At 39.0% G+C, this 26,096-nt stretch overlaps 2 protein-coding genes across 16 annotated transcripts; one reads left to right on the top strand and one right to left on the bottom strand.

The window, feature by feature from the left end:
• Positions 1 to 8,153: 8,153 nt before the first annotated feature.
• Positions 8,154 to 13,293, top strand: LOC307036749 (uncharacterized protein). 11 transcript variants are annotated; one of them, XM_079677337.1, is made up of 10 exons: positions 8,154 to 8,214; positions 8,748 to 9,125; positions 10,678 to 10,804; positions 11,064 to 11,144; positions 11,375 to 11,582; positions 11,775 to 11,944; positions 12,036 to 12,134; positions 12,371 to 12,556; positions 12,645 to 12,823; positions 12,909 to 13,293. In XM_079677337.1, the coding sequence occupies exons 7-10, from the start codon at positions 12,132 to 12,134 to the stop codon at positions 13,048 to 13,050; spliced, it is 510 nt and encodes a 169-aa protein (XP_079533463.1). In that variant the 5' UTR covers positions 8,154 to 8,214; positions 8,748 to 9,125; positions 10,678 to 10,804; positions 11,064 to 11,144; positions 11,375 to 11,582; positions 11,775 to 11,944; positions 12,036 to 12,131; the 3' UTR covers positions 13,051 to 13,293. The 11 variants fall into 10 exon arrangements, with proteins under 11 accessions (XP_079533463.1, XP_079533469.1, XP_079533468.1 ...); XM_079677342.1 differs by lacking the exon at positions 11,064 to 11,144 and having other exon boundaries at positions 12,374 to 12,556; XM_079677333.1 differs by lacking the exon at positions 11,064 to 11,144.
• A 4,707-nt stretch (positions 13,294 to 18,000) lies between these two features.
• On the bottom strand, positions 18,001 to 24,031 carry LOC307025243 (uncharacterized protein). 5 transcript variants are annotated; one of them, XM_079659883.1, is made up of 7 exons: positions 23,699 to 24,031; positions 22,295 to 22,460; positions 20,716 to 20,986; positions 19,584 to 19,646; positions 18,981 to 19,048; positions 18,806 to 18,849; positions 18,001 to 18,421 (listed from the first exon to the last, which is right to left on the bottom strand). In XM_079659883.1, exons 1-3 carry the CDS (start codon positions 23,909 to 23,911, stop codon positions 20,748 to 20,750), a joined length of 618 nt encoding a protein of 205 aa, XP_079516009.1. In that variant the 5' UTR covers positions 23,912 to 24,031; the 3' UTR covers positions 18,001 to 18,421; positions 18,806 to 18,849; positions 18,981 to 19,048; positions 19,584 to 19,646; positions 20,716 to 20,747. The 5 variants fall into 5 exon arrangements, with proteins under 5 accessions (XP_079516009.1, XP_079516007.1, XP_079516011.1 ...); XM_079659881.1 differs by having other exon boundaries at positions 18,001 to 18,849; XM_079659885.1 differs by lacking the exon at positions 18,806 to 18,849.
• Positions 24,032 to 26,096: the final 2,065 nt, after the last annotated feature.

The following is a 26,096-nucleotide window of genomic DNA, read 5'->3' as shown; positions in this document are numbered from 1 at the left end:
GAGGCCGGAGGTTCCCCACCCCTGTCCTATAGGGTTATGGCTTGAAAGGATCCGTCTTGTGTAAATATGACGTCACGTTCTCGTTGTAACTCTCGTTGGAGCGGCTCGGAAACACACCTACAGCAGTAACATGCAACATACACATTAATGCAGCAGTAATATTAATAGAGAAACATCAGACATAATAGTAAAACACTGAAAGGGAACATTGTATTGTACCATGAGCTATCTTGGGACTTTTACTGCGACGACGTTGACTTGCCTGTAAATAAAAAATAAACCATAGTGTTGGTGATCTACAGTGTTGTCATTCTTCTTTGAACAGCAAGACCGCTAACTCCCTATTTCAACAATCACACTCCCTGTCATTGACATAATTAATAGATGGTTTAGCTTCTCACCATCATTTGCTGTGGCCCACTGATGTTAACGATCGTAAGTGAAAGGCTGCCTGCCAAACGTAAACATTCAGCCACGTGACTTGTAAACTATCACGAGAGTTTTACACTAGACGGATCCTTTCTTCTTCTTCTTCTTCTTCTTCTTCTTCTTCTTCTTCTTCTTCTTCTTCTTCTTCTTCTTTTCTTTAATGGCGAATCGCTTCCACTTGGAGCATATATCGCCACCTACTGTTGAGTTATTAAATGTTCATATTAAATCCTTGTCCTCAGACAAGTGCTTTTGAGGAATTTGAAGATCAGCTTGTTTGCTTCATTTCTTGATTTACTTTCGTATATTGCCTTGAAATCCATGTCCTTGATGTTGAGTTGTTCCAGTGCAGTTTTCAGAATGAATCTTTGTCTGTTATAATCCGGGCAGCTAAAAAATACATGATGTATTGTCTCTGGTTGTTGGCAACCATCACAATTGCCATTTGGATGTTTTCCAATCAGATGCAATGATGAGTTTAGTCCAGAGTGTCCCAATTTTATCCTGCTGTTAATGCACTGTTCTCTTCTACTACTCCCCCAAGTGCTTCCTGTTCCTACTTCCCTTTGTATCTGGTATAAATGTCTTCCTTTGGTTTTACTGTCCCATAGTTTTTGCCATTGTTGCTTGATAACCACTTTTGTAAAAGATTTGACTTCTGCTCTACTGATAGGTACCATAATATCAATCTGGTTTGCTTTCAAACCACATTTTGCCAGTTGATCCACTAATCCACTAGCCTCTAATACCCACATGCGCTGGAACCCACACAAATTGAACAACAATTCCCAGATGAACTAACCTAAACATGCTTTGTAAAATTTCATGTAAAATATCCTGACGATATTCTGAAGAGAAGTTGTTTATACTCTCCAGAGCTGCACTGGAGTCAGAGCAAACGACCACTCGCATTGGCTGTATTTCCTCTACCCACTGAAGTGCTAGAGAGATAGCCATCATCTCTACTGTATATACTGCAATGTGATCACTTGTACGCTTTCCCACTTTGACTTTAACTCAGGAACATAAAATGCACAACTAGTAAGACCATTTTCTGGATTTTTGGATCCATCAGTAAATATTTTTATAAAGTGCCCATATTGTTCATGTAGAACAGTGTTCACATAAGCCTGTACATTGATTTTGTTTTTCATTGAATGTAACCGTTTCACTAGTGATACATCTACTATAGGTTGAGGTAGCAACCATGGTGGAACAGCTGATAACAACACCGTCGCACTAATATTCCATTCTTTAACTTTGAATTCCTTACATATTTCCGAAACACAAACACAAAAACTTTCTTTTTTTATTTTGTTACTTTCCCAACTTGTTTGTACAGTTTGTTTAGTAGGGTGAGTATCTTTATGGCCCTGTAGATTTGCCCAGTAATTAACAATTAACTGCTTTCTCCTCAAAGAAATAGGTACTTCTCCGACCTCTACCTGAAGTGCCGACACTGGTGTAGATCTTACTGCCCCACAGCATATCCTTAGTGCTTGTGCCTGGACTCTATCTAATTTTTGAAGAGAAGAATATGCAGCTGAACCATACACTATTAGTCCATATTCTATGGCTGATCTTATTAAGGCTGTGTATACGTTCCTCAAAGCAGCTTTATCAGCCCCCCACTTAGTGCCTGCCAAGCACCTCATAACATTTAAAACCCTTTTACATTTATCTACTACTTTATCAATGTGAGTACTCCATGTGACTCTCTCGTCCAATCATATTCCCAGAAATTGAAATGTCTTCACTTTCTTTAGATCTTGTCCATAAAGTTTTAACCTAACCTCCTCACCTATCCTTTTCCTCGTAAAAAATAAAGTTTCAGTTTTTTCCCCACGTCAGAGACCAGCTTTCAATTTCCGTAATGGCTTCCTGAATCTTAGCTACAATATATTTTATATTTCGGCCCCTTTTCCAAATAGCTCTGCAAAAAGTGACCTACCAATATCAGATCCTACTTGTGTATATATATCATTGATCATGATAGAAAATAAAAGAGGACTGATGACACTCCCCTGCGGGGTTCCATTTTCAACTTCATGCCTTCGAGAATATGACTTGCCAACTCGGACTCTGATGGCACGGCCAAACAAAAAATCCATAATCCAATTATATACATTACCTCCCAGACCCATAATGTCCAGTTTTATTAATAATCCTTCCTTCCACATCATATCGTAAGCTTTTTCCACATCATAGAATACAGCTACAACACACTCCGTATTCGCTTGGGCTTTCCTGACTTCAGACTCCAGGCACAGCAGTGGATCTAAAGTACTCCGCCCTCTTCTAAACCCACTCTGATAAGGAGTCATTAGTTCATTTTTCTCAATGTAGTATGTCAACCTTTCTGTTATCATTCTTTCCATAATTTTACACAAGTGTGATGTCAGAGCTATAGGTCTATAACTGCCTGGACTGGTTGGATCTTTCCCAGGTTTCCTAATAGGAATAATGACTGACTCTTTCCATATCATTGGCAGCTTCCCTTTCTCCCAGATCTTATTGTACATCTCCAGCAGCTTTCCTAATGCAAAATCACTTAATTTGGTCAACATTATATAACATACATTATCTTTCCCAGGAGCAGTCATTTTACACTTACTTAATGCTCTTCTCAACTCTTGAATAGAAAAAGGTATATTTACAACACTCTGCGACGAATGTCTTTTTTCATATACATTAGGATGTTCATCTAACACTTCCTGCCTCCTGATCTTACCTTCTTCTGTCAAATTTTCTGAAGAATGAACTTTGACAACATTTTTAGCTAGAATTTCTGCCTTCTCCAAAGCACAAGTGGCAACTTCCCCTCCAATTTCTAATACTGGCAGATTACTCTGCTGTCTTATTCCCCTCATCTTCTTAATCATTCCCCATACTTTATCTAATGGTGTAGTTCTCCCAATACTTGAACAGAATCCTCTCCAACACTCCCTTTTTGCTCTTTTAACAATGTTCCTTACCTGAGCCTTTTTATAATCTAATAAATTATGTAATGAATGTGTCTTTCTTAGCTTTCCAAACAGCCTGATTTTGTTTCGGATTGCATCATTACATTCTTTGTTCCACCACGGTACCATCTTAACACATTTACTAAGTTTACCAGTTTTATTCCCAATGATTTGATTAGCGCTTTTAATTATATTTGAAATAAATTGCTCATTTATTTCATCAATACTTTCTGCCATATAAATCTGATCCAATTCATTATCGCACAATTTAGCAAACATCTCCCAATTTGCTTTAGAAAAAGTCCATCTCATGATACCGTCTAGCTCAACCACATGATTTATATCAAACTTGATTATAATCGGAAGATGATCACTCCCAATACTGTTATTTGCCAATACTTCCCAACTGCTACCAGAAGCTAATTCACTTGTTACAAGAGTTAGGTCGATCGCAGACTCTGTTCCATCTCTAAAATTGATCCTTGTACCTTGCCCATTATTTAAACAAACTAATTCCTTTGCCTCCTTTAAATCCTCCACCACCTGTCCGTTGTAATCTGTTGATCTCCCTCCCCACATTGTATTATGTGCATTAAAATCACCACACCATATTATTTCATTTCCTTGGCAAAGACTGTCTAATTCCTCTATTTTGAGTTTATTACATGAATTATAAAAATTCAGGACACTAATTTTCCTTTTATTAATCCAAACTTCTACACCCACTATTTCTAAATCATGACTGTTCTTAAATGTTAGCTTACTATAAGACATGACTTCTCTGATAAAGATTGCACATCTCCCTCCCTGGCCATCATTTCTATCTTGTTTTATAGCAGTATATCCCCCAATTATGAAGCCCAAATTAGTCTTCAGCCATGTTTCTTGAATACAAATAACGTCTGGTTTTTCTTTTAACTGATATATATAGGTCTTGAATTATTGTCCATTTGCAATAACGCTTCTAGCATTCCATTGCAGAATGAGAAAAACCATGAATCTATTCATTAATCTGTGAATCATCATTATTGGTGGCAAGCATATCATGTATTATTTCAACGGTTATATCCTTTATCCCCAAAAATTCACCTGCTGCTTCCACTATTGTTTTCAGTCTTGACCTCTTTTTTGTTTGTTGTAAAGCAACATTCACCACTTTTCCAATAAAGGCCACAAATTTGTACTTATTAACAATCAATGCATCCTCTCCTATCACACACTGATGTGAACACTTTGTGGAGCTTTCCTTTGCCTGTGGGAGTTTGGGAAAATCTTTTGAAGAGAACATACTTGCTGCTACTTGGGATTTCCTAGCTATGTTTAGTGAAACCTTTTCTGTTGCTTCAGCATATGAGACTTTATTTTGCACTTTGTATCTCTGCACCTCCTTGGCCTTTTTCTGCACTTCGCAGCCCTGATACGCAGCACTATGTTCCCCACCACAGTTACAACATTTCACCTTAGCACCTGCAGTACAACTACCATATTCATGTTCCCCCGCACATGTTGGACACCTGGGCTTAGTTGCTTTGCACTTGTCTGCCACATGCCCAAACCTTTGGCACTTAAAGCACCGCAGAGGTTTAGGGATGAATTCTCTTACTGGAAAGCTCATGCAACCGATCATTATCTTCTGTTGAATTGTTTCTTCAAACTGAAGAAGAACAGACAAACTATCCACTATCTTACCCTGATACCTATAGGAAGACGCTTAACTACAGTCACTTTTCCCCCTTTAATTTCCTTCTTGAGTTCTTCTATGCCGATTTCTATGGGAACTCCACTGATAACTCCAAGTATTTTCCGATTTGCTCCAGGAACATGGCATTTAATTCGAACTTCATTCAGGGTCTTCATTTTCAGTAACTTTTCCTGTTGTTTTGCATTAATCAATTCAACCAACATCCGTCCTTTGCTCAGAAATCTTGCTTGTTTTATCGATCCAATTTATTTGTGAATTGCTTTAGTCAGGGCCACTGGATGTAGCTTAGCTGCGGATTGCTCACCAAACTCCACAATCACTTTCCACTCTTCATTCTCAATCCTTTTCTTTACTTTCTTCAATTCATTCTGCGAATCAGATTCACTAAGAGTGTCACTTGACATGTCTATCTTCTTTCTTGAAGTCTTTTTCCTTACTTCATTCCATCCTCCTTCTCCTTCAGATGCACTTTCCATATCCTCCTCTCCAGGAATCAAAGACGCCATTCCACCAGCTGCTCTCAATCTCGCTCTCACTTCAACGTTCACTCCAATCTCCGTCTACTCAGTCTCAGCACGTGTGCTCCAAAAGACACAAGCTAACGTCAGCTCTGCTCTCACAACTCAGACGGATCCTTTCTAGCCATAACCCTCCTATGGGCTAGTTGCACAAGATGGCGTCTATCAACTTCCAGCGGCTGGTTGTGAGCCTGAGTACTTCCGGTCTTCGGTGTGGAGTTGTTTGGGGAGTTAGCGATATACATACGATAGATAGAGAGAGAGAGATAGATAGATAAATAGATAGATAGATAGATAGATAGATAGAGAGAGAGAGAGAGAGAGAGAGATAGCAAAATACATAGCATACAGATGGCGATATAGCTACTGATAGATAGCATAGATTGGAACAGTCTACAGCTAAAATTGAAATTGAGCAATTTTATTTCTCTGAATGTTTTTAAAGCACGTCTAAGTGAAATGTTTTCTGAAACTATGGGTATTTGGAAATGTTGATAAGTATGGAAATATGTTGTATGATATCCTCTATTGTTTGTTTTTATGTTGTTTTATGTTTCATGTGGAACTTAAATTGCTGCAGGTCTCCCTTGTAAAAAAGATCTATGATCTCAAGGGACCAATCTGAATAAATAAAGGTTTGAAATTAAATGAAAGATTAGTGTACCACACTACATCATGTTATCATATTGTGGATTTATTATATTATGTATTGTCCTATGTTACTTTTGTGTGCATTTGTTTTGAGGTTATAATTCATTAGTTATATATAATATATATATTAGTTATATTCATTAGCCAATTCTTTTGAAAATGGAAAATGAGCCAAACGCAGCAGCATTTGGATGCACTTCAACCAAAACCCGGGCAGTGATAAAGCGCACCATTTGTAAAGGCAAACTATCCTTTAAAGCAGGGTCAACAAATAATCTCCATCGCCACTTAAAAACACAGTATCTAATATAAAGAGTTGCGTGAATTTCATTCAAGTCAAGACAACTTTAGTTACTTAACACATACAGAGGGTAAATTCAAAGTAGTACATTCACTGACATGGATATGACGCAACCTTGTGTCAGGTTTACAAAGAAGATTATTGACATTAGGTCTGGCAATACAGTCAATCATTATCCTGGTGATTATTTCGCTTATTTTCCCTTCAAAGAGCCATAATTCCCATCACTAATTGCTGCCCAGGCTTGCCCATGCTTTTACCAGCGGTCCGTTCTGGTAGTTGACCAGGAAGCAAGCCACATTGAAGAGCTCCTCAATGCTTCCACACACAGACAGTGGTATGGCTTTGTCAAATAGTTTGTTCTCTTTGACTCTTCGGATGCACCTCTCCACATGCAAACCAGTCTCACGGCATTTCGTGTTCACCAACACGATTTTTAATCTATTGATTCATGTTCACCAACACGATTTCCCCCTTTTTTTCGTGTTGCACAGCACGATTTTAAAAGCAATGTATTTCTATTGGTAGTCTTTCCCCTTTTTTTTCGTGTTGCACAGCACGATTTTAAAAGCAATGTATTTCTGTTGGTAGTCTCACGGCATTACGTGTTATAGGAAGACCGGAAGCTGTGTGGTTCATAAAAACATGTTCTTACTCAATATCAAACCACGATTATTGCTTTTATTTAAAATCGTATAATTTCGGACTTTTGTTGCTGTCTGTGAGGAAAATAAATGGGGCAAATTTTTCCTTCTAATTTGTTATTCTTTTCAAAATAACACACTGTTATTTAGTCAACAATAACACACAATTATCCTTGTTTTTATTTATTTGTTTAATTCTATAATCTCGGGCTTTTTTGCCGTCCTTCAGGAACTGAATTTCAAAATAAAAATAACCGGAAACAGATGTAGGCCTATAAGGGACATTTCGAGCATCATCGAGTTTAGGATGGCCGAAGACACTACACTACCCATAATCCCCAGCTATCATTTAGGACTACAGTCCCCGTGATTAAACTTCAAGTCGGGATTGGATGTTGGAGTGGCAGTGCGCCAAGGTTACGGAATCGAAACTGGATCGAACGCCGCCCCCCCCCCCCCAACAATTAGAAGTTGCTAGTATTAAACACCAATTATTAACCAATTAAAATGAGCCGATTAAACATCTCTCTGACACAGTTTAAACGCATTTCAAGTGGAAGAATTGTTCGTGTCTCCTCTTCGTGTCTCGGGAAGCTGGAAGCTGTATTATTTTCCAAAAATATTTTTTTTTTTTTTTTTTTTAACCATAACGGGTACTTTACACAACATTGAGTCAAACTTATCCTTGTTTTAATCCTTGTTTTATTTATGTTAAATTGTTGTTGTCGGTTAATTTTCCATTTTATTTATTTTGGTTTAAGATATCATTATTTTTTTATTATTATTATGATGTTAGATGTTTAAACTTTTCTGCATTTTAGAAGGCAATATATACTTTTTTGTTTTTGTCCGTAGGCTACTTAGGTTATTAAAGAGTTATCGTGTCAAAATATAGGAAATGTATAAATATTTTATTGTATAATCGGTACAGGAAATTACATCATTCAGAGCACCACCTATTGGCCAAAGACGCTGCCACCGGCATTGCGATCCATCCTCTGACAAAGTAAGTTGGGTCACTAAAGTCTGATACATGTTTTGCTTAGATTTAGTAATTGGGGCTTTTTTTTAAGCCTTTACTCGCATGGTTCATCATTGATACTGAACTGTTCTAAGTCTGAGAAATGCTTTCGCCATAATCAGCAAAGCAACATTAATGGGAAATTATTCTTGCGGGCAGCTAGCTAGCTAGCTCACGTTCAACATAAGCTTAAACTAGTTTAGCTACATTTATATCAGCTCATAAGTGGTGTGTGAAAAATATTTGTCTTAATTACGGCTACATACGTCTGTGTTAAAGTGTGAGTTATACGTTATCTTAATCGCTTTTGTTTAACACATGACAGTACTAACGCTGGCCGACATTTTAATATATGTTTGGGGGGGAGGGGCATAGTCCACGTCCATGTGCTTGTTACGCGTATGAAACAGGAAACACGTAAATGAACTCAGTCTGTCTAAAGTAGTTAAACCGTCACAATGTGCATTTAAAAAAGCTAGTTTCACTACATAATTCCCTTTTTCTGTTCTCTCCTGCAGCTCCTGTACCCACACCACAAACCCATACACTGATTTATACCATCATAAAACCAACGGCACTTTTAAGAGCCAAACTCAACCTATCTCTCTATCTATCTACCTACCTTTCTTATAGTTATTGTCTCTATCTTTTTCTATCATTCATTATCTATTTCTTCATCTATCCCTCTCAATCTTACAATCTGTCTCTCTATCTCTGTTTCTCTCATACAGCAGCTGTTGCATATCTGTTGTGGCTGGCTGGCTGGCTGGCTGGGGCTGGCTGGCTGGGTTGCAATGGCAGCAAAACACAACCCATACCCCAATAATCCCAAATCCAAAGAAGGGAAACGCATGGCTCTTGAGCTGAAGCATGAACACATGCTAGCTGAAGCTAAGGTTGGTGTTTTAACCCATATGACCTCATTCATTTCCAGGGCTCGACATTATAATTGACCCGCTGGCCCGGAAGCACTATTTAGACACCCCGGGCCAGCATAACGTACTTTCCACTTGCCCGCTTGGGCCACTAAAAATATTGTTTAAAAAAAAATGTTTCCTGTGGTATTGGTATTTTGACTATCAATTTAGTTAAATTGTTTCGTTTATCAACGCTACAACATAGCGTTTCGTGAGTCGCTTGTCATTGTTGGGTGAAAAGCAAACAGCTGTTTGCTGCGGAGCGCAGCGCGAGCAGGCTCCCGTGAGCGGGAGCGCGCTCCTTCACTACAGACTATCGCGCCACCTAACCATTCGCCAAAATGTTTTTAATACCAGCGGTAACAAAAAACAATCTTCAAATAAAAGAAAGTCACCGGAGGAGTTAAAGGAGAGTGACAGGGAGCATGAGAAGAAGAGGGAGAGAACGTTTCAGCCAGCTTGATCGATGGAGTTGGCTTCTAGTGGTGCAGTGACGCGTCCTAAAACCCTTTTATAATCTATCGATTAGATTTATGATTCGAAAATTATAAAAGTAGGGTAGACATGTGGAGATTATCCGGCTGAAAAAAACCTGCATTTATCAAACAGGTTCGTTTTCCACAGACTTTATTTCCAGCTATTTTCCAAAACCCTGTGGAGGAGTCCCATTGCTTTTTTGTCGAGGGAACCAGCAGCTTACTTCCTGGTTTTATGACGCATCACTGCACCTCTCAATATGATGCCAAGGTCTTCTGTCGGCTCTTCACATCAATGCCGACCTATGCTGACAAGTCAGTGAAGAGTAGAAAATATAAAAGGTATTGGCTATAGGGAAATGTCCCAGCAGTTTAGGATAATGAAGGTTCTAATCTACTACATAACCATTACATTTCTAACTCCTAATGACGGCAGAAAGCGCATTATATAAATAATAATACTCATAATAATAGCAGAAATGTTTTAACAATGACAACAATATGATTATTTTAATAAACCAAATATGATCAATTGAGGAAAGTGAGGAAGAACTGATGATTCAAATGTTGTAGTACAAGTAGTAATGTAGTTAGCATAAATTACTATTGCAACAAATGTGTTAATTTGCTTCATTATTAGTCGATTTTTTTTGGACGAATGCTCCGGGCCAGTGGTCACAATGGTGGGGCCAGTGATAATACAATTCCACCGGCCCGGAGGGCCAGTGGCATTTTACCCTTAATGTCTACCCCTGATTTCCCACTTGAATTTGGCACTATCTGTTATCCAAAAAATGCTGAACAGGCCAAGAGTAACTAGATTTTGGATCAATGTATAGGGCCTTTGCAAAACGGTTCATCATTACAACATGGGGGGCAGAGGCTTACTAAATAAAGCTTGTTCAACTTGTTTTACTGCATTAGTTGTATATGGTAGGAAAAACTTGAAGCAAAAATGTTCTTCAAGTGAATGAATTTACTTTTATTTGTCCACTGTCATATGGTATCAGTTTATCAGCAACATCAACCTTACATGAGTTGTTACTTGGTCACAGAAAGCAGCTGAGGAGAGGAAACGGGCACGCTCTGTAGGAGACACTTTACAGTCCCCTAAAAGGGGCTGTGTAGGACGTGGCAAGCCGAGAGGGAGGCGTGGAGGGCGACGCCAAGGCTCAGCTACAGGTTGAAATCCCAATTATTTTACATTTTTATGAATTTACTAAGTAAATGGTTGGAAAATCGAATTAAAACACACTAATTGCTTGTTGAGGGTCTACAATAATTCCAATATATAAACGCATAGTGACACTACAGTCGGAGACATTCCCACTGCGGTGTCATAAGAACTATGCTTTATTTAATTTCACAAGCTTTTAAACAATAGGTAGATAATACAAATCATCAGTTATCTGTTGTTAACCCTCTGTGTGATGTTTTACAGTCACATCCCCCCCGACTGAGGGCTTCCAGTCTTCCAGTGTGGAGGTTCTGCGTACTGAACCTTCAGCACAACATGAATTTGGTCAATCACAAAAATGGCTTTAAGTTTAAAACTAAAATCAATTTTTAAATAAATTGTGTTAGTGAGAGAAAATAACCTTATACACAACTGACAGTTCAGGACTCGAACGAGGAATGTAATTCAGTAAAGATATTGGCCAGTTCCATACTGAGCAAAGAAATGATCCTTGATTTTTAGTGTTCATCTTAAATATAGTCATTTACAGTTAAAGTTTCCCATTCTGTTCACAGAAAAGAATATGGAGAGACTCTCTGACATTCTTTCCTCATGTCCTCCTCCTGAGCCTCAAAAAAGCTCTGCCTCATCCTGATCTTTTCGGCAGCAGAAAGCCTCAGAGCGCTGGAAAGAAGCGAGACCACACCACCTACAATGCCTTCTAGAAAAAGAGGCTGTTGGTCATCCCCTGTGTGGCCTCTGCCACGAGCCGGCTGTTATTAGGTGAGATAACATTTACCTTTATTTAAATTACTTTACCTAATTGTAATTTTTCAGTATTAATGCTCAGTGCCCTGCTATTTCAGCTAACATGCATGACTTTTGGGATGTTAGAAAACTGGATACCTAGAGAAAACCCACATGAAAATGAAAGTAATTCTAGGATATTAGAATAATTTTGTATTTCCTCCCAAGGTGTAGAGAGTGTCTCCCCGAGGAGTGGTTCTGTGGAGACTGTGATGTACTTCATCACAAGAACCAGCCACTCCACAACAGGGACAGTTTAATGAATGTTTTTTTTAAACCAATTGGTCCAACAACGTGTGTTGTTAGAGAGGAAGGTGGATATGACACCCATGACCAAGGTATGCTCTCTCAAACTTGCATTTTGATATTCACATGTCTCTTCGGCCAGCATATAATGGTAATTAGTGCTTTTTCTTTTTTTTTTGACAGCTTGCATATTACCAACTGTGAAGGCACCCAACTGCTCCTGTAAAGGCACAAACTTCACTGTGGTACCAGGCAAACCAGTGATTTTAATTACCATCAATGGTAAACAAATATATATATATATATATATTTGGATTTCTATTGAATTGTTGTTATGTTTACTGTTGTGGGCCGAGGCATTGTGCTTCCACTTGGAGTAAAACCTTCATGTAATATCTGTTCATCTTTGACTATTTGTAGATGGAACTGTTGTAAAATGTGTCTTAATTATGTTTATTTACTTGTTCCAATGGCGTTATGACTTGCATCTGCCACTATATGTCTGTCAAACTTGCCAGCAGCAGTGGACCCCCGACTTGAAAGTCCTCCTTAGGAGTGGATACTGGCCAGCTTCGGTCAGTATTTCCACACTTTACACCTTGGACCTCCTGAGCTCCTTTGAAGAGCTCAAGGTAATCTCTCCGGGATTCTCCAGACAGGCCTTTGCAAAGCTGCTGGAGCATCGCACAAAGTGTGGAGGAAGAGTAAGTGTAAATATTCTTTACCATATTATACATTATAACATTTCCGTAAATAGACAAAATCACAGCAATATATGTAATTATCTTCCAGTCTGGACCTGTCAACGGAGATGCACTGCAGCGCAGCTTTCTGGAGTTCTCCTATGCCTCGTATGAGGAAGACCAGCTCTGCTGTGGTGCTCCTTTCATCTGCCCTGCCTGCACGCCGGGGATGTTGGCTGTTTCTGCCGATGGAAACAGGAAGCTGTATCGCTTTCGGCGAAGTGGAAGGTGCTGTTTTTACAATGTTGTTATTTAACTTTTTTGATTACTGTTTATATTTCATGGATATATTTGCTCATCTTTTTTTCCTCAGTTCTGATGGCAGCGCCTTTTTTAATGGGCTCTTTGTAGCAGAAGACAGCGCGGTGGCTGCATTTGTCGACAAAATACAGAGATCACTGAAAAATGCAAGTTTTTATTCGTCATTTTACCTTATAGGTATATCACAAAAATAGCCATGTATATCCGACCCTGACTTTCTTAAAATTCAGCTACTTCTCCTTACCATCTACTCCAAAATCAGATAATTAGAACAAATGGTGTAGATCGTGATTCCATTGCTTTTAACTGATGATGTCATGATGATTCAATGGAGCCTGAATACCTGCATTGAGACCCTCACCCTGCACCCTGAGTCTCAACTCTGTGTTTTTCAAGCCTTTCCCTGTTTTTTTGTATTAAACAAAACATTAAGCTTTCCCAATGGTGTGGTTTTCGTTTTGTGAAAAAGTGCAAATGCAGTGTTTGTATATAATTACCTCACATATTTTTTTGCTGTTGGTCGTGAAATTGCTCCTGCTGACTTGAGCCAGCCATTTTTTCCTGCGCTCTGTGTCAGTGGGGAAGCCGTACATTCGTACTCCTTTCTCTGAGCGATTTGAGCATCCCCAGGCAGCACAGCAAACCATGGTGGCGAGTAGGAGGCAGCACAGCAAACCAGGACAACACGGAGGAAAAGGCACAGACAAACTGCATGATATGCAGTGTTTCCCCTAGGTTTACTGCCTTGGCAGGGTGCTGCTCGGGTACCTCGAAAAAAAAATTCGGGGCACCCAGATTTTTTTTATCCTTTGGAGCAGAGAGAGGGGCTGTGGATTATTGTTATTGATATCGTACAGTAACAAAGTATTTGTACATTAAAAAGTAATAAAGTACAGTGTTACTCTGTACTTTATTACTTTAATTCAAACTGTATTCCCTTCTTATCATGTAGCCTACACTTCTTCCTTTCATTGATACATTTAAATCACCTGACTACAGCATATAACATACCTGCTGCAACCCTGTGCTGCTGCTGCTTCTCTCTGCCTCATCCTCTATTGCTGGACGCAGCTCCACCTCATCTGATCTCTGATATGAAAGCAATCGTGTTATGATCATATTGAGCTATTGGTGTGAGTCTAACATTAAACAAGCAGTCTGCTTGTCATACATTGCTGACGATACATTTTAAGTGGCAATTTGTTGAGTCACTGCCGCTAAATGTCGGTAGCATCAAGCTAGCAAATCCTGCATTAGCCTCACATCAACAAGTGACAGAACATCCAATTATCCTGAGCTAATTTACTGAATAAACCAACTCACATCTCCTGTCTTTTTTTTCACCCAACTCATTAGACTATTCTTCTGCTGGCGTTTGATTGTTGTTTTCTGTCAAATTCAATACTGTAGTTCAAAACCGCGGTACCTGCTCACCATCTGTGAGCTATTTTTAGAATGCGCACGCTACGTTCGTTGTCGCGTTCGCGCGCGTCCACCTGGGCAGGCTGTGTGTGTCCTTCTCCTGTGACGATAACGGCTTGCGGTTAAAAAATAATAATAAACAAAATTGAAACTGGGGGGACACACAAACGGGCAGACTGCAGAGCTGTTGTTCTCCTCCTTTCCTCCGCTCTTGTCTCTGATTGTGAGTGTGTGCATTCTCGTGAGTGTGTGTGTGTGGGGGGGGGGAGCCCCGCCCTTCAGAAACAGAGCGGAGGGAGAATGTGAATATGCAAGGCTGTGGACACTGAAACATGCACATTGGATAAATAACATAGGCGTTTAGTTTATTTAATAAAAGAGCACATGTTCAATGTGAAAGTGACCGTAGATATATTACTTCAGTTGCAATTTGGTGCTATATATATATATTTTTTTTTAAATAATAAAAAAAAAAAATGTAAATAAAAAAAAAAAAAAAAAAAAACCTTGAATTTTCAGGCAGGGCGCGGGGCTCCGTTGGCAGGGCGCAGCGCCCCGCCAAGACAATGGTAGGGGAAACACTGATATGCTATTCAATTTTTATTGAATTCCATGTATTTGCAATGGATGTTCCTAAAACAACACATTTAACATCATCATCATGCTGCTGCTGCTAGTCCTTTGATAGTCACCTGTCGGTCTCCTGTCCTTTCTGAAAGCCATAAAGATGACATTAGTCATTTAGATAACTTGTGTCCTCAATTACCATGGGATTACTGAAACTACCATGAATTTAAGAAAATGGTAGAAATTAATCTAATCTGAATTTTGAAGCATTCCTTTAGATCCCCTCCCTCTAAATATATCAATAAACATTAGAAAGTGATGCTCCTGACTACCATACAAGTTTAAGAAGATAATATTGGTTTGAAAGAATTCAAAGCTATAAACAGCAACAGGCTCTTCAACCAAGGCACTGTTAGCCTAACATGTAAACTAGTTGTTCACACTAATCCTAATATTATCACTTAATATTAGCAAATTCTATTTTATTTTTTAAAACATATTGAAGTAAATACATACACATCGATTTGTTGTGTAAATATTGCAAATCAAAACCTTTATTCACTAATAATTACCAAAAATCGTAGTTCTATCTCCTGTTATCAATGCATTCACATTGCCCGCCATGAACTTCCGGGGAACGATCCTCGTCTACATGAACCACGTGACGATAACCGATTTTGGACTTCCGCTGTCGTAACTCTTCTATCTATATGGCGCTAGACAACCCATCCATGGACAAACCCTGTGATAGTCCTCAAGCTCTGATTGGATGTTTGAGTGTGCGCCGAGGGTTACGCCGAGCGTCGAACAGCACTTTGAAATGGGATGGAACCACGGCAGACTGTCCAAAACTGGATTTGAACCAATGCCAATGTTCTATGGCACGTCTCTGCGGGGAATTGTAGTTTTAAAAGACGTTTTCATATTACCCATAATAAGAAGTTGCCAGTATTAAACTGTGTACATCCCTGGAGGTTTAGGGGATAGGAAACACTCACATTTAAAACATATAATTAATAAATAGGGGAAATTGCTTGTGCCCATAATGGGCAGCATTAATATGTAATATATATTATATAATATAAATAATATATATATATATATATATAATATAAATAATAAAGCTCTTCTGACCTTAGCTGTCATGTGGGTATATATACCCACATGCCAGCTAAGGTCAGAAGAGCTTTATTTAACAGCTCGTCTTATGTCTGTGACCCCTCCTGTTGTAAATTGATGAGCCTGAAACATGCACTTGTCAAGGTTCAGAGGCAAATTTTGCAAATATGGCAGTAGCCATCGATCATCTTAAGATAAGATATACTTTATTGATCCCAAGTTGGAAACATTTGCGTTACATCAGCATGTGTAACAGTTGTAAATATGCAGTGGTGTTTATTTGTAAATCATTTAGTATAATCACACAAATTCTGTGTTTTCTATTGAATAATTCTGTATTCTTTATTAATTGAATGTTCAATACCTGACAAGGTCGGAGATGAACAACTTGGGTCACAGGTTCCTCAACAGTGCATTACAAGACATCTATCAATATGTGTGTATACCTCCACCCTTAAACTGTCATATTCTGCACATTTCTTATACTATCTACATACATCTTATAAGAGTATAATACATATGTATAATATCAGTTAAAATAAGTGCTTAAACATACAGTAGTTAACATTGCAGGAAAGCAATATATTAGTACTTTGTCAGGCTTAATATTTATACCCCCAAAGCTTTTTTCTTATTCAAAATAAGACCTTAACCTAATTCTTTAATGTTTAAATAAAGCCTTATTAGTTTGTCTGTCTGTGTCTCCTATTAATATCTAATAATAAAAATGATAAATTTCAATAACGTGCTTTAACCACTAGGTGTCCCTTTCTATCAGCTGTGCACCGTTATGGTGTAAATATACCAATATACCGATTGGATCAAATATAAAAGTCAGCCGAATTAGTATTGATACTGCGAGGAGTTGACCGTCCGTCAACATGTGACCGGTTGGGAGTGAGAACGTGTTGTGTACAGAGTTATTGCAGTGGGCAGGAATGTTTTCCTGTATCGGTTCCTGTGACAGCGGAGCCGCAGCATTCTGTTGGAGAAGGAGCTCCTGTCTGTCCAGGTGGGGGGGGGGGGTTATCTGTCTGTCCAGCTGCAGGTGGAGAGGATAGGTGGGGTTACCCATGATAGAACCAGAGTAAGGTTTTTTTGGCTTACACGCCTTTCATCGTAGTGGAAAATGTTGTCTTATGCAATATGTTTGGATAGTTTCACCATTGAAATGCGTTTGATAGCACTAGGTGCTCTGGTGCCAAAATTGTGGCCCTAAAAAAATATCAACTATTCATTTGTATGGCATCCAGAGCTTCCACATTTTAGGGAATATGTTTTTTGATTTAAAATATCATCAATGTCATAAGCAATGGTTACATTAAAACCCTCCTCTTGTATTCGCTCCCCCCCCTTACTTTGGTGTTCGCTGTCAAATTTGACCGGTCCTGTTTTAACTGCTATTACATTAACACAAAAACCATGAATCATCATCAAATTTCATTCATTTCATCAACATTGTATGTTGAGTTGGCACCTCAGCTCAAAACATACAAAAACACAGAAGAATAGAAAGTTAACCCATTGAAATGATATGAGAGCAATGCTACAAACTACAATTCCCATTAGATACGCGCCCAACAATCGTTACGAAGTACACAGAGCTGACATATTTGTAGTTCTTCCGGCGTGTGTGCGTGGACTCGTTCGACTTGTCTTTCTAGGCTCCATTCCCTTTCAGAAATCCGTCAATCGGGCGCGATCCGAAACCAAACCCTGTGTTTAAAAAAATATAAAATACAAATTTGCACTTTTGCCTCCTTAGCAACGGCAGTATCGTTTGGGTGGCGATCTGAGTTCGGGTACCGTATCTGTGACGTGACAAAGGGTCGCCGTGACAACGTGGTGATGAGATGTGGATAACTTTCCAGATAAAGACCATCCTGATACTCGAGTTGTGGTTTTCAATAAGTGAAAAAGAAAATTCAAGGTAATCAATACCATTTTAATATCTCAAGCATTTGTCCCCAAAAGCTTTCAAATGTAGTAGCAAAACCAGTGATCCAGATCAGGATCATTTGAATTAGGCCTATAATTAAATGATATAATAATAATACATTTTATTTTTAGAGCGCTTTTCTGAAACCCAAAGACGCTTTATATGCAAGCCTACCTCCAAAGCGTTATACTTCGGAAGTTAAACAAATTAGATAAGGCAGTGGATGGCAAAGTACCAGATTTCACACATGAATATGCTTAAAATAGGTTATGGTGTTCCTATCACTGACAATGAAATCATGTAGTATTTCAACTGTAATTTCCTAAAAAGTCAAATGCATTTTGGTGGAGGTTTTCATCTTATTTCTAATAGAAACATATTAAATATGACTCAAATGGAGCATATAAACAAGAGAATAAACGTGCAAAAACAAAACTGGTGTTCAAATAACAGATTTTATTTTTATGCATTATCCCGGAGAACTCTTCGGCTGCCAGGAATGAGCCCACTCCTTGCCACTGAAAACAGAATGGAATAATGTTAGTTACAGTTACTGGTTTCGTCTTTCCGAAAAGCATAAACCATGTGTGAAGCAAACATCTTATAACTCAATTTATATAAGTAAATGTTTCATTTACCATTTAGAAAAAGTGAACATAGAAATGAAAACAAATGTTCTGACAAACAATAAAAACAAACAAAAACACATACATTAACAACAATGAAGTTAAACAAACATTTGTTCCTACACTACTTCAGCTGCTTCAGAATAACAGCAGTGAAATATATAAGAGGACTGGTGGTAGATTTGGATGTTTTGCATTTGTTAAATATCATGTGTTTGTTCTCCAACATGGGACTACATCAGATGACATGAAGCCAAGTAACTGGAAGATATATACCATACTGGACAGGGCTCCCACTCCACCAACATTTCTGCTTTTCCCTATCAATAGAAGAAAACAAATCTCTAATTTCGGAAAGACCAAACGCATATTAGCTATTTAGCAAACATTTGTGTTGGAAGTTTGGAAATCATAAAGCATACCCTATGCATTACTTTTATTCCCGTCTAACCTTTCTCATTCTTTCTTTTATTACACTCCTGATGGGGAACGTTTCTAGGCGAGTGTGGTAGGAGCAATCTGTGAACATCAAAGCAGGTTCCACATACAGTATTAGTCATATTAGAAATAAAATAAATACAACTATGAACACTTAAGTAGCAACCAGACTTGCACGATGAAAAGTGACCACACTGTTATCACTGGTCAAAAGTTACTGTATACATCATTGAAATGGAACCAAGCTGCTCTCAGTCCTAACATGGGATGCTTGTTTGAATGGCCATACCACTGCTGAGCCTGAGATGACCAAAGAAAATACTGCACTGCTGTTTCCTTTACTGCCTAGCATTCTCATCACCACCGTATCAACTATGACTGTATGTATTTTAGTCTAATTAGACAATTAAAGCCCTTTGGATTTTTGGATAATGTATCAGTTATAGTTATTAGTCACAATATAGCATTGTTAACTCACTGAAGAAGCATCAATCACTGCGTTTACATGCACTTTGCTAAAGTACAAGTCGATATATTTATTAGAATACCAATCAATTCGACTCATGCAAATGTTTATAATCATAATCAGTCAAAATACTTAATACTGTTAATATACCTGACTTTTTCTTTTTGCGTCTAGGACCAAGTACTGTGTCCCTCACGGACCCTGTCCTGACAGCTGTGGGTTGAAGAAGAAATATTACTATATACATACAGTATACCAAGTTAAGCTTAAACTCAAGTTTCAAATACATCCCACAAATGCAGCATCACATGATGCAATAGGTGTTAGATACAGATATCTTTTTGTTATTGCGATTTAATTGAGGTTGATCTATGAAGTCTAGGTGTTTTGTTGTCTTGCCTATATAATTGACTCCATACTTTATGTGTAAGGAATAGTTTGATAAATATTAACATGTTGTGCTGTAACGTTAAATGAATTTAACTTTGATTCAAAAACCTAAGTTTATTCCCCGTATGTTCATTATGGGACAGTGTCGTATCTAAATGCAGTTCTTGAGTATAAAGTTGAAATATGCTGCATGACGTTGTTGCATGAGTTGCTTCGAAGTTTACCCCTATGGTCAGGGATTGCTTTAGGTAGACCACAATATTAATGATATCAACCTGTCGTACAATATATGGACATGAGCCAAATCATTTTGATGTAATCGACCTACTGCCCAACGCTACAATGTAAGACCCTTTCTGTGTGTAAACCAAATCACATAGGAGTTTTATTTTGTGATTTATCAAATGTAAAGTAAGCCTGCTGTTGCTTTGCATTTTTGTGTGAAAAAGGTATAACCATATAGTAACCACATGTCTGTTCAGGAACGAAAGACTGTATTTTTCTAAACGTTTAATATTTATTTATATCCGAGTACCTAAGGATATACACATACCCAAGTATCCCATTTTCCTTTCATATTTATGAAGTTGTAGGTGAAATTGTTATTTAGATTAAGCTATTGTTGTTATTATTATTTACCTATTGCAACAATCATTATTCCCAAAAATGCAAGAAGTGCAATTAGGTGTTTTGAGATATTGTAGAAGCATGACTTGTCAACAAGTTACCTACAATAATGTTTTAGGAAAATATCGGAAAACACTCTTGACTTTTATAAATATAAAAGCTGCAAATCTCAGAGAACAAATGTCACTGTGTGTGCTGTGTGCTCTGCATGTGTGACCATTAAAGAGCGTTTCATCCCTCAGATTCTATCTATCTATTTTATTACCTGGCCCCTCCGTGATGGTAGCCTGTCTCACATCATCCCGCTGGGGCTGCTCCTCCTGCCCCACCTCTATGATGGTGCACTGCTTCACGGGGGGGGGTCTTCAGCACCTCCACCTGCATGGTGCTTGTCTCTGGCACCTGGCTCTCTGTGGTCCCTGCCTCCTGCCAGTTGTTTTCTGGTTCAGATGGGTCACAGGGTGTGAGGTTCAGCGTGACTGTCTCTTCCTCAGGATCTTCCGCAACCCCCTGGCCAGTGGAGTCCTGTGTCCAACCTGTGCAAGTTAAACAAATGTTGGTCTTGACTTGCTTAAGACAAAGAGGTTAACTCATATATCTAGAAATAAGAAATACAGCGTGCTTAAGGTATGTTTCCAGACAGGGTCAAAAATATACTCGTCATGTCATAGGACTGTGTGCAGTCAAAGTTAATAGCAGAGAAATAGTGGTATTTATCCAGTCAACCATTTATGGTTTTGTTTTTGCGATATTATTCTTCCGATTTGTGTCTACATTCCATGTGATGTGACATGTCAATTTGTCGGTAGACAACATATAGACGTGTGCATGTATGTTCCCTTACATTATTTACATCCACACATTTTGTTCAGAATTTATGAAACTGACGCGAACGTGTTTTGCATAAGTGCAATCAAATAAGTAGCAAGTCGCTTTGGATAAAAACATAAATGTAATGTAAAGGGACCTCTGGATGCACTGGATAACTGCTTTTGTTTACAACCCGAGAAACATGACCTTAATACAGAACTGCCAAACTGAATATGTGGTCAACTGGGATCGTCTTCATGTATTGTGCTCTTACCATTAACCTCAAAATATTTCTCCCTTTTGGGCGTTGATAAAGGAAACCGTTTAGGAACGGTTTGCTAAAAGGAAATTGCTTAAGGGATGGCTCAAGCCTAAACATACATTTCAGTCATCAAACCTAACTACCTTGACATTAACAACTTTACAACTTTCAATTTGTATACAATGAATGCGCAAGTGGTAGCACAATACCCCAAAATGTTTTTTCAAATTCACGTAAACTTGCCTAACTATTTCCTGATAAATAACAGTTAAATGTCCACAAGTCCCCTCTGCAGAGTAAGCCATGTCTCATTAGGCTACATACTCAGTGTTTAAAAATGTATTTATTGTATGTAGTTTGCTAAAATAATAAACAGTCAAACGTTGTCCATATCCCTAAATATTTTGCAATTACTTTCAACTTTTGTAATACTTTGCAGCTAAAAATAGTGACAGTTAACAGGTAGAAAGGATGTGTGTTAGTTGTCTCACAAAAATATAGTTTGCCAAACCCAAATAAATGGCTCGAATGACTGCTTTCTGGCTGTATCAAAGGATAAATACTGGATCAAGTTGTTGTCCCACAAGATTTGGATGGATTGAAAACAGTCTCTGTAAGTTGTTGTTAACTTAACTGACTTTATTAAATGAGTTGATCCAAACTCATTCCATATAACTGTGTTGGTTATAAGGAAATGTTAAGCTCTCCATTGATACAAACATTTTGTGTACACAATACTGTGAACTGTGAAGATATAGTGCAAGCATCTCACCTTCACAAAGGTACTCATAAAAAGTGCCTATCTTGTCAAGGTAATCCTGGGCATAGCCGGTCAGTGTGCAGCGAGGGGTTAGGATTTCACATTTGACGTCCTTCTTCCTGGTCTCCTTGCCAAGAAGCAGCACTGGTTTAAAGCCAATGGCATGGAGTTTCTCAAGCTGTAATGACAAAATAATATATTTACTGTTTAAAGAAATGGGAAGGAAACATCAACAACAACAACTATATAACTACATCTATAACATTACTGATGACAGCATCTAGTTGTATGCCATTCATAAACCTAGATGCTGAGTTAAGCTTTTGCAGAATCATGTATTTACCAGGAAGGGTTACACAGTAGAAGCAGAAAATATTTTATAGACAAACACAAAATACAAATAAATCAGTATCCTGAGTCCCAGTTCAAACCCTGATAATCTTAAAGTTAAAGTACAATAAGATACAAATGTGTGACCACTCAACAATTAATAGTTAACACTTACAATGACTATTGCATAATTAAAAATTTAACACAATCCAAGCATAGCTTGACACTGTTGAAATTGAAATTGCGTGCTACGATGTAAAACGTTCCCGTATGTTGTGGCTGTAGTCGTAAGAGTAATATAGAGTAGTAACATACAATTATGTAGTCTTATTAAAGGTGGGGTAGGTAAGTTTGAAAAACCGTCTCGAGATACACTTTTTGTTATAGTCCATGGAATGCTCTTAACATCCCGATAGCAATGAATATCTTAAGTGCTTTGACAAAAAATCCATAAAAAAATGTCATCTGTGAAAGCCGTAATACTGTAAAAAGCACGACCAATCATCTAAGCCGGCCGGCTAAAGTAATTGGATGGCCTACCTGCCTGTCAGCCTTCGATCTGTGCACAAACTTATCTCGTGCCCTCATTGGTCATGTGCGCGTTCGTGTGTGTTGGAGGAGGGGCTCTATAAGGAAGTGGCAGATTTTCTCCGGTTGTGTATTTTCAAATTCTAGCGATCTCGAGCCGGTTTGTCAAACTTACATACCCTACCTTTAAGGTCTAAAAGTGTGTACATAAGCAAGAATGGAACACAACATGGAAGTGAAGGAAGTGCTCTGTTTGTTTAAATGTGTAGTTCAATTAAAATAGTGTCCCTTGGCTCTTAGATAAGAGTAGTTTTAAAATTGAAAGAAAAGAGAATATTAAATAATACCTTTGCAATAATATCTATATTTGAAGTTGATATCAAAATGTATATTGGTTAATAAGATACAAACATCATTAAGAAATAAATGTATATAAAAACAACATTCAACTTGATCCTGGCCCAATATATTGGCAAACAGTCAGGGTCCGTCTGTGTCAGTTCTTTGGTGTCAGCTTGGTGTGTCCGGGCCTTAACATACAGTAAAAAGTGTACATACCAAGACAATGGCTTCATCCTTGATGGAAGCAATGTTGTGGTTCTTCTTCCGCCCTGACACCCAACCCCCTCGCTTCTCATCAAACCTCTTGAGCTTCTTCTCAAGGCGCTGCTTTTTTGGCTGCTCCTTAAGGCAATGTCCACAGATCTTCTGTGCACAAAATAAAATGTTCTGACAGAAGGGACATGTCTTTTTTGTAGACCCACCTGGCATGATTAACACGGGATTACAAACAAACAGACAGACTGACAAACACAGGAAAGTAGAGAAGTACACAGCATAGATAGAAGGGTGAATAAAGCAATAGATGATAGATATAAGAGAGCTAGATAGGGAGATAGGTTGAGTTTGGCTCTTAAAAGTGCCGTTGGTTTTATGATGGTGTAGATCAGTGTATGTGTATGTGGTGTGGGTACGGGAGCTGCAGGAGAGAACAGAAAAAGTGAATTATGTAGTGAAACTAGCTTTTTTAAATGCACATTGTGACGGTTTAACTACTTTAGACAGACTGAGTTCATTTACGTGTTTCCTGTTTCATACGCGTAACAAGCACATGGAAGGGGACTATGCCCCTCCCCCCCAAACATATATTAAAATGTCGGCCAGCGTTAGTACTGTCATTTGTAAAACAAAAGCGATTAAGATAACGTATAACTCACACTTTAACACCGACGTATGTAGCCGTAATTAAGACAAATATGTTTCACACACCACTTATGAGCTGACATAAATGTAGCTAAACTAGTTTAAGCTTATGTTGAACGTGAGCTAGCTAGCTAGCCGCCCGCAAGAATAATTTCACATTAATGTTGCTTTGCTGATTATGGCGAAAGCATTTCTCAGACTTAGAACAGTTCAGTATGTATGATGAACCATGCGAGTAAAGGCTTAAAAAAAAGCCCCAATTATTAAATCTAAGCAAAACATGTATCAGACTTTAGTGACCCAACTTACTTTGTGTGAGGATGGATCGCAATGCTGGTGGCAGCGTCTTTGGCCAATAGGTGGTGCTCTGAATGATGTAATCTCCTGTACCGATTATACAATAAAATATAAATACATTTCCTATATTTTGACACGATAACTCTTTAATAACCTAAGTAGCCTACGGACAAAAACAAAAAAGTATATATTGCCTTATAAAATGCAGAAAAGTTTAAACATCTAACATGATAATAATAAATACAAAATAATGATATCTTAAACCAAAATAAACAAAATGGAAAATTAACCGACAATAACAATTTAACATAAATAAAACAAGGATCTGTCGCCCGGGTCTGGTCCGTCGAGACCCTCTGCCTTCACTGCCACCCTTCTGGCAGCGCACCCGACCCCATCACTGTTTCCCGTAGGTGGTGGGCCCACGGGACGGAGAAGCGGAGGTGTTGCCCACGTCGCCTTTTCGGGCTGTGCCCGGCCGGGTTCCGTGGCAAGCCCAGCCACCAGACGCTCGCCGACAAGTCCTCCTTCTGGGCCTGGCTCCAGAAGGCGACCCCGGGCTTCCTCCGGGCCGGGTATCCTCACTTCGTGTGTCGTCTTTCATGAGGTCTTGTGAACCAATCTTAGTCTTGCCCCTTGCCTGAGACCAATTTGCCATGGGAGACCCTACCAGGAACACAAGGTTCCAGACAACACAGCCCCCAGGTTCATCAGGGCACACAAACCTCTCTACCACGGTAAGGTGCTGCTTCTTCAGAGCCGGCGACAGAAGCTGTCTTTGGGGACGTGGAACGTCACCTCTCTGGGGGGGAAGGAGTCGGAGCTTGTGCGGGAGGTGGAGCGTTACCAGTTGGATCTGGTTGGGCTCACCTCTACGCACAGCGTCGGCTCTGGAACCTTACTTCTGGGTAGGGGTTGGACTCTATTCTTCTCCGGAGTTGCTCAAGGTGTGAGGCGCCGGGCGGGTGTGGGGATACTCACAAGTCCCCGGTTGGGTGCTTCGTTGTTGGAGTCTACCCCAGTGGACGAGAGGGTCGCCTCCCTACGCCTGCGGGTTATGGGGGGGAAAACTCTGACTGTTGTGTGTGCTTATGCACCCAACAGCAGTTCAGAGTATACAGCCTTCTTGGAGACCCTGGAAAGAGTCCTGTATGGGGCTCCTTAAGGGGACTCTTTAATCTGGCTGGAAGACTTCAACGCACATGTGGGCAATGATGGAGACACTTGGAGGGGAGTGATTGGGAGGAACGGCCCCCCTGATCTGAACCGGAGTGGTGGTTTGATACTGGACTTCTGTGCTAGTCATGGATTGGCCATAACAAACACCATGTTCGAACATAAGGATGCTCATAAGTGTACGTGGTACCAGAGCACCCTAGGCAGAAGGTCCATAATCGATTTCGTTATCGTATCATCGGACCTGAGGCCGTATGTTTTGGACACTCGGGTAAAGAGA

The sequence above is a fragment of the Notothenia rossii genome (assembly GCF_949606895.1).
Source record: "Notothenia rossii genome assembly, chromosome: 1".
In the NCBI taxonomy this organism is placed as follows: Eukaryota; Metazoa; Chordata; class Actinopteri; order Perciformes; family Nototheniidae; genus Notothenia; species Notothenia rossii.
This window is presented reverse-complemented; position numbering and strand designations above follow the sequence as displayed.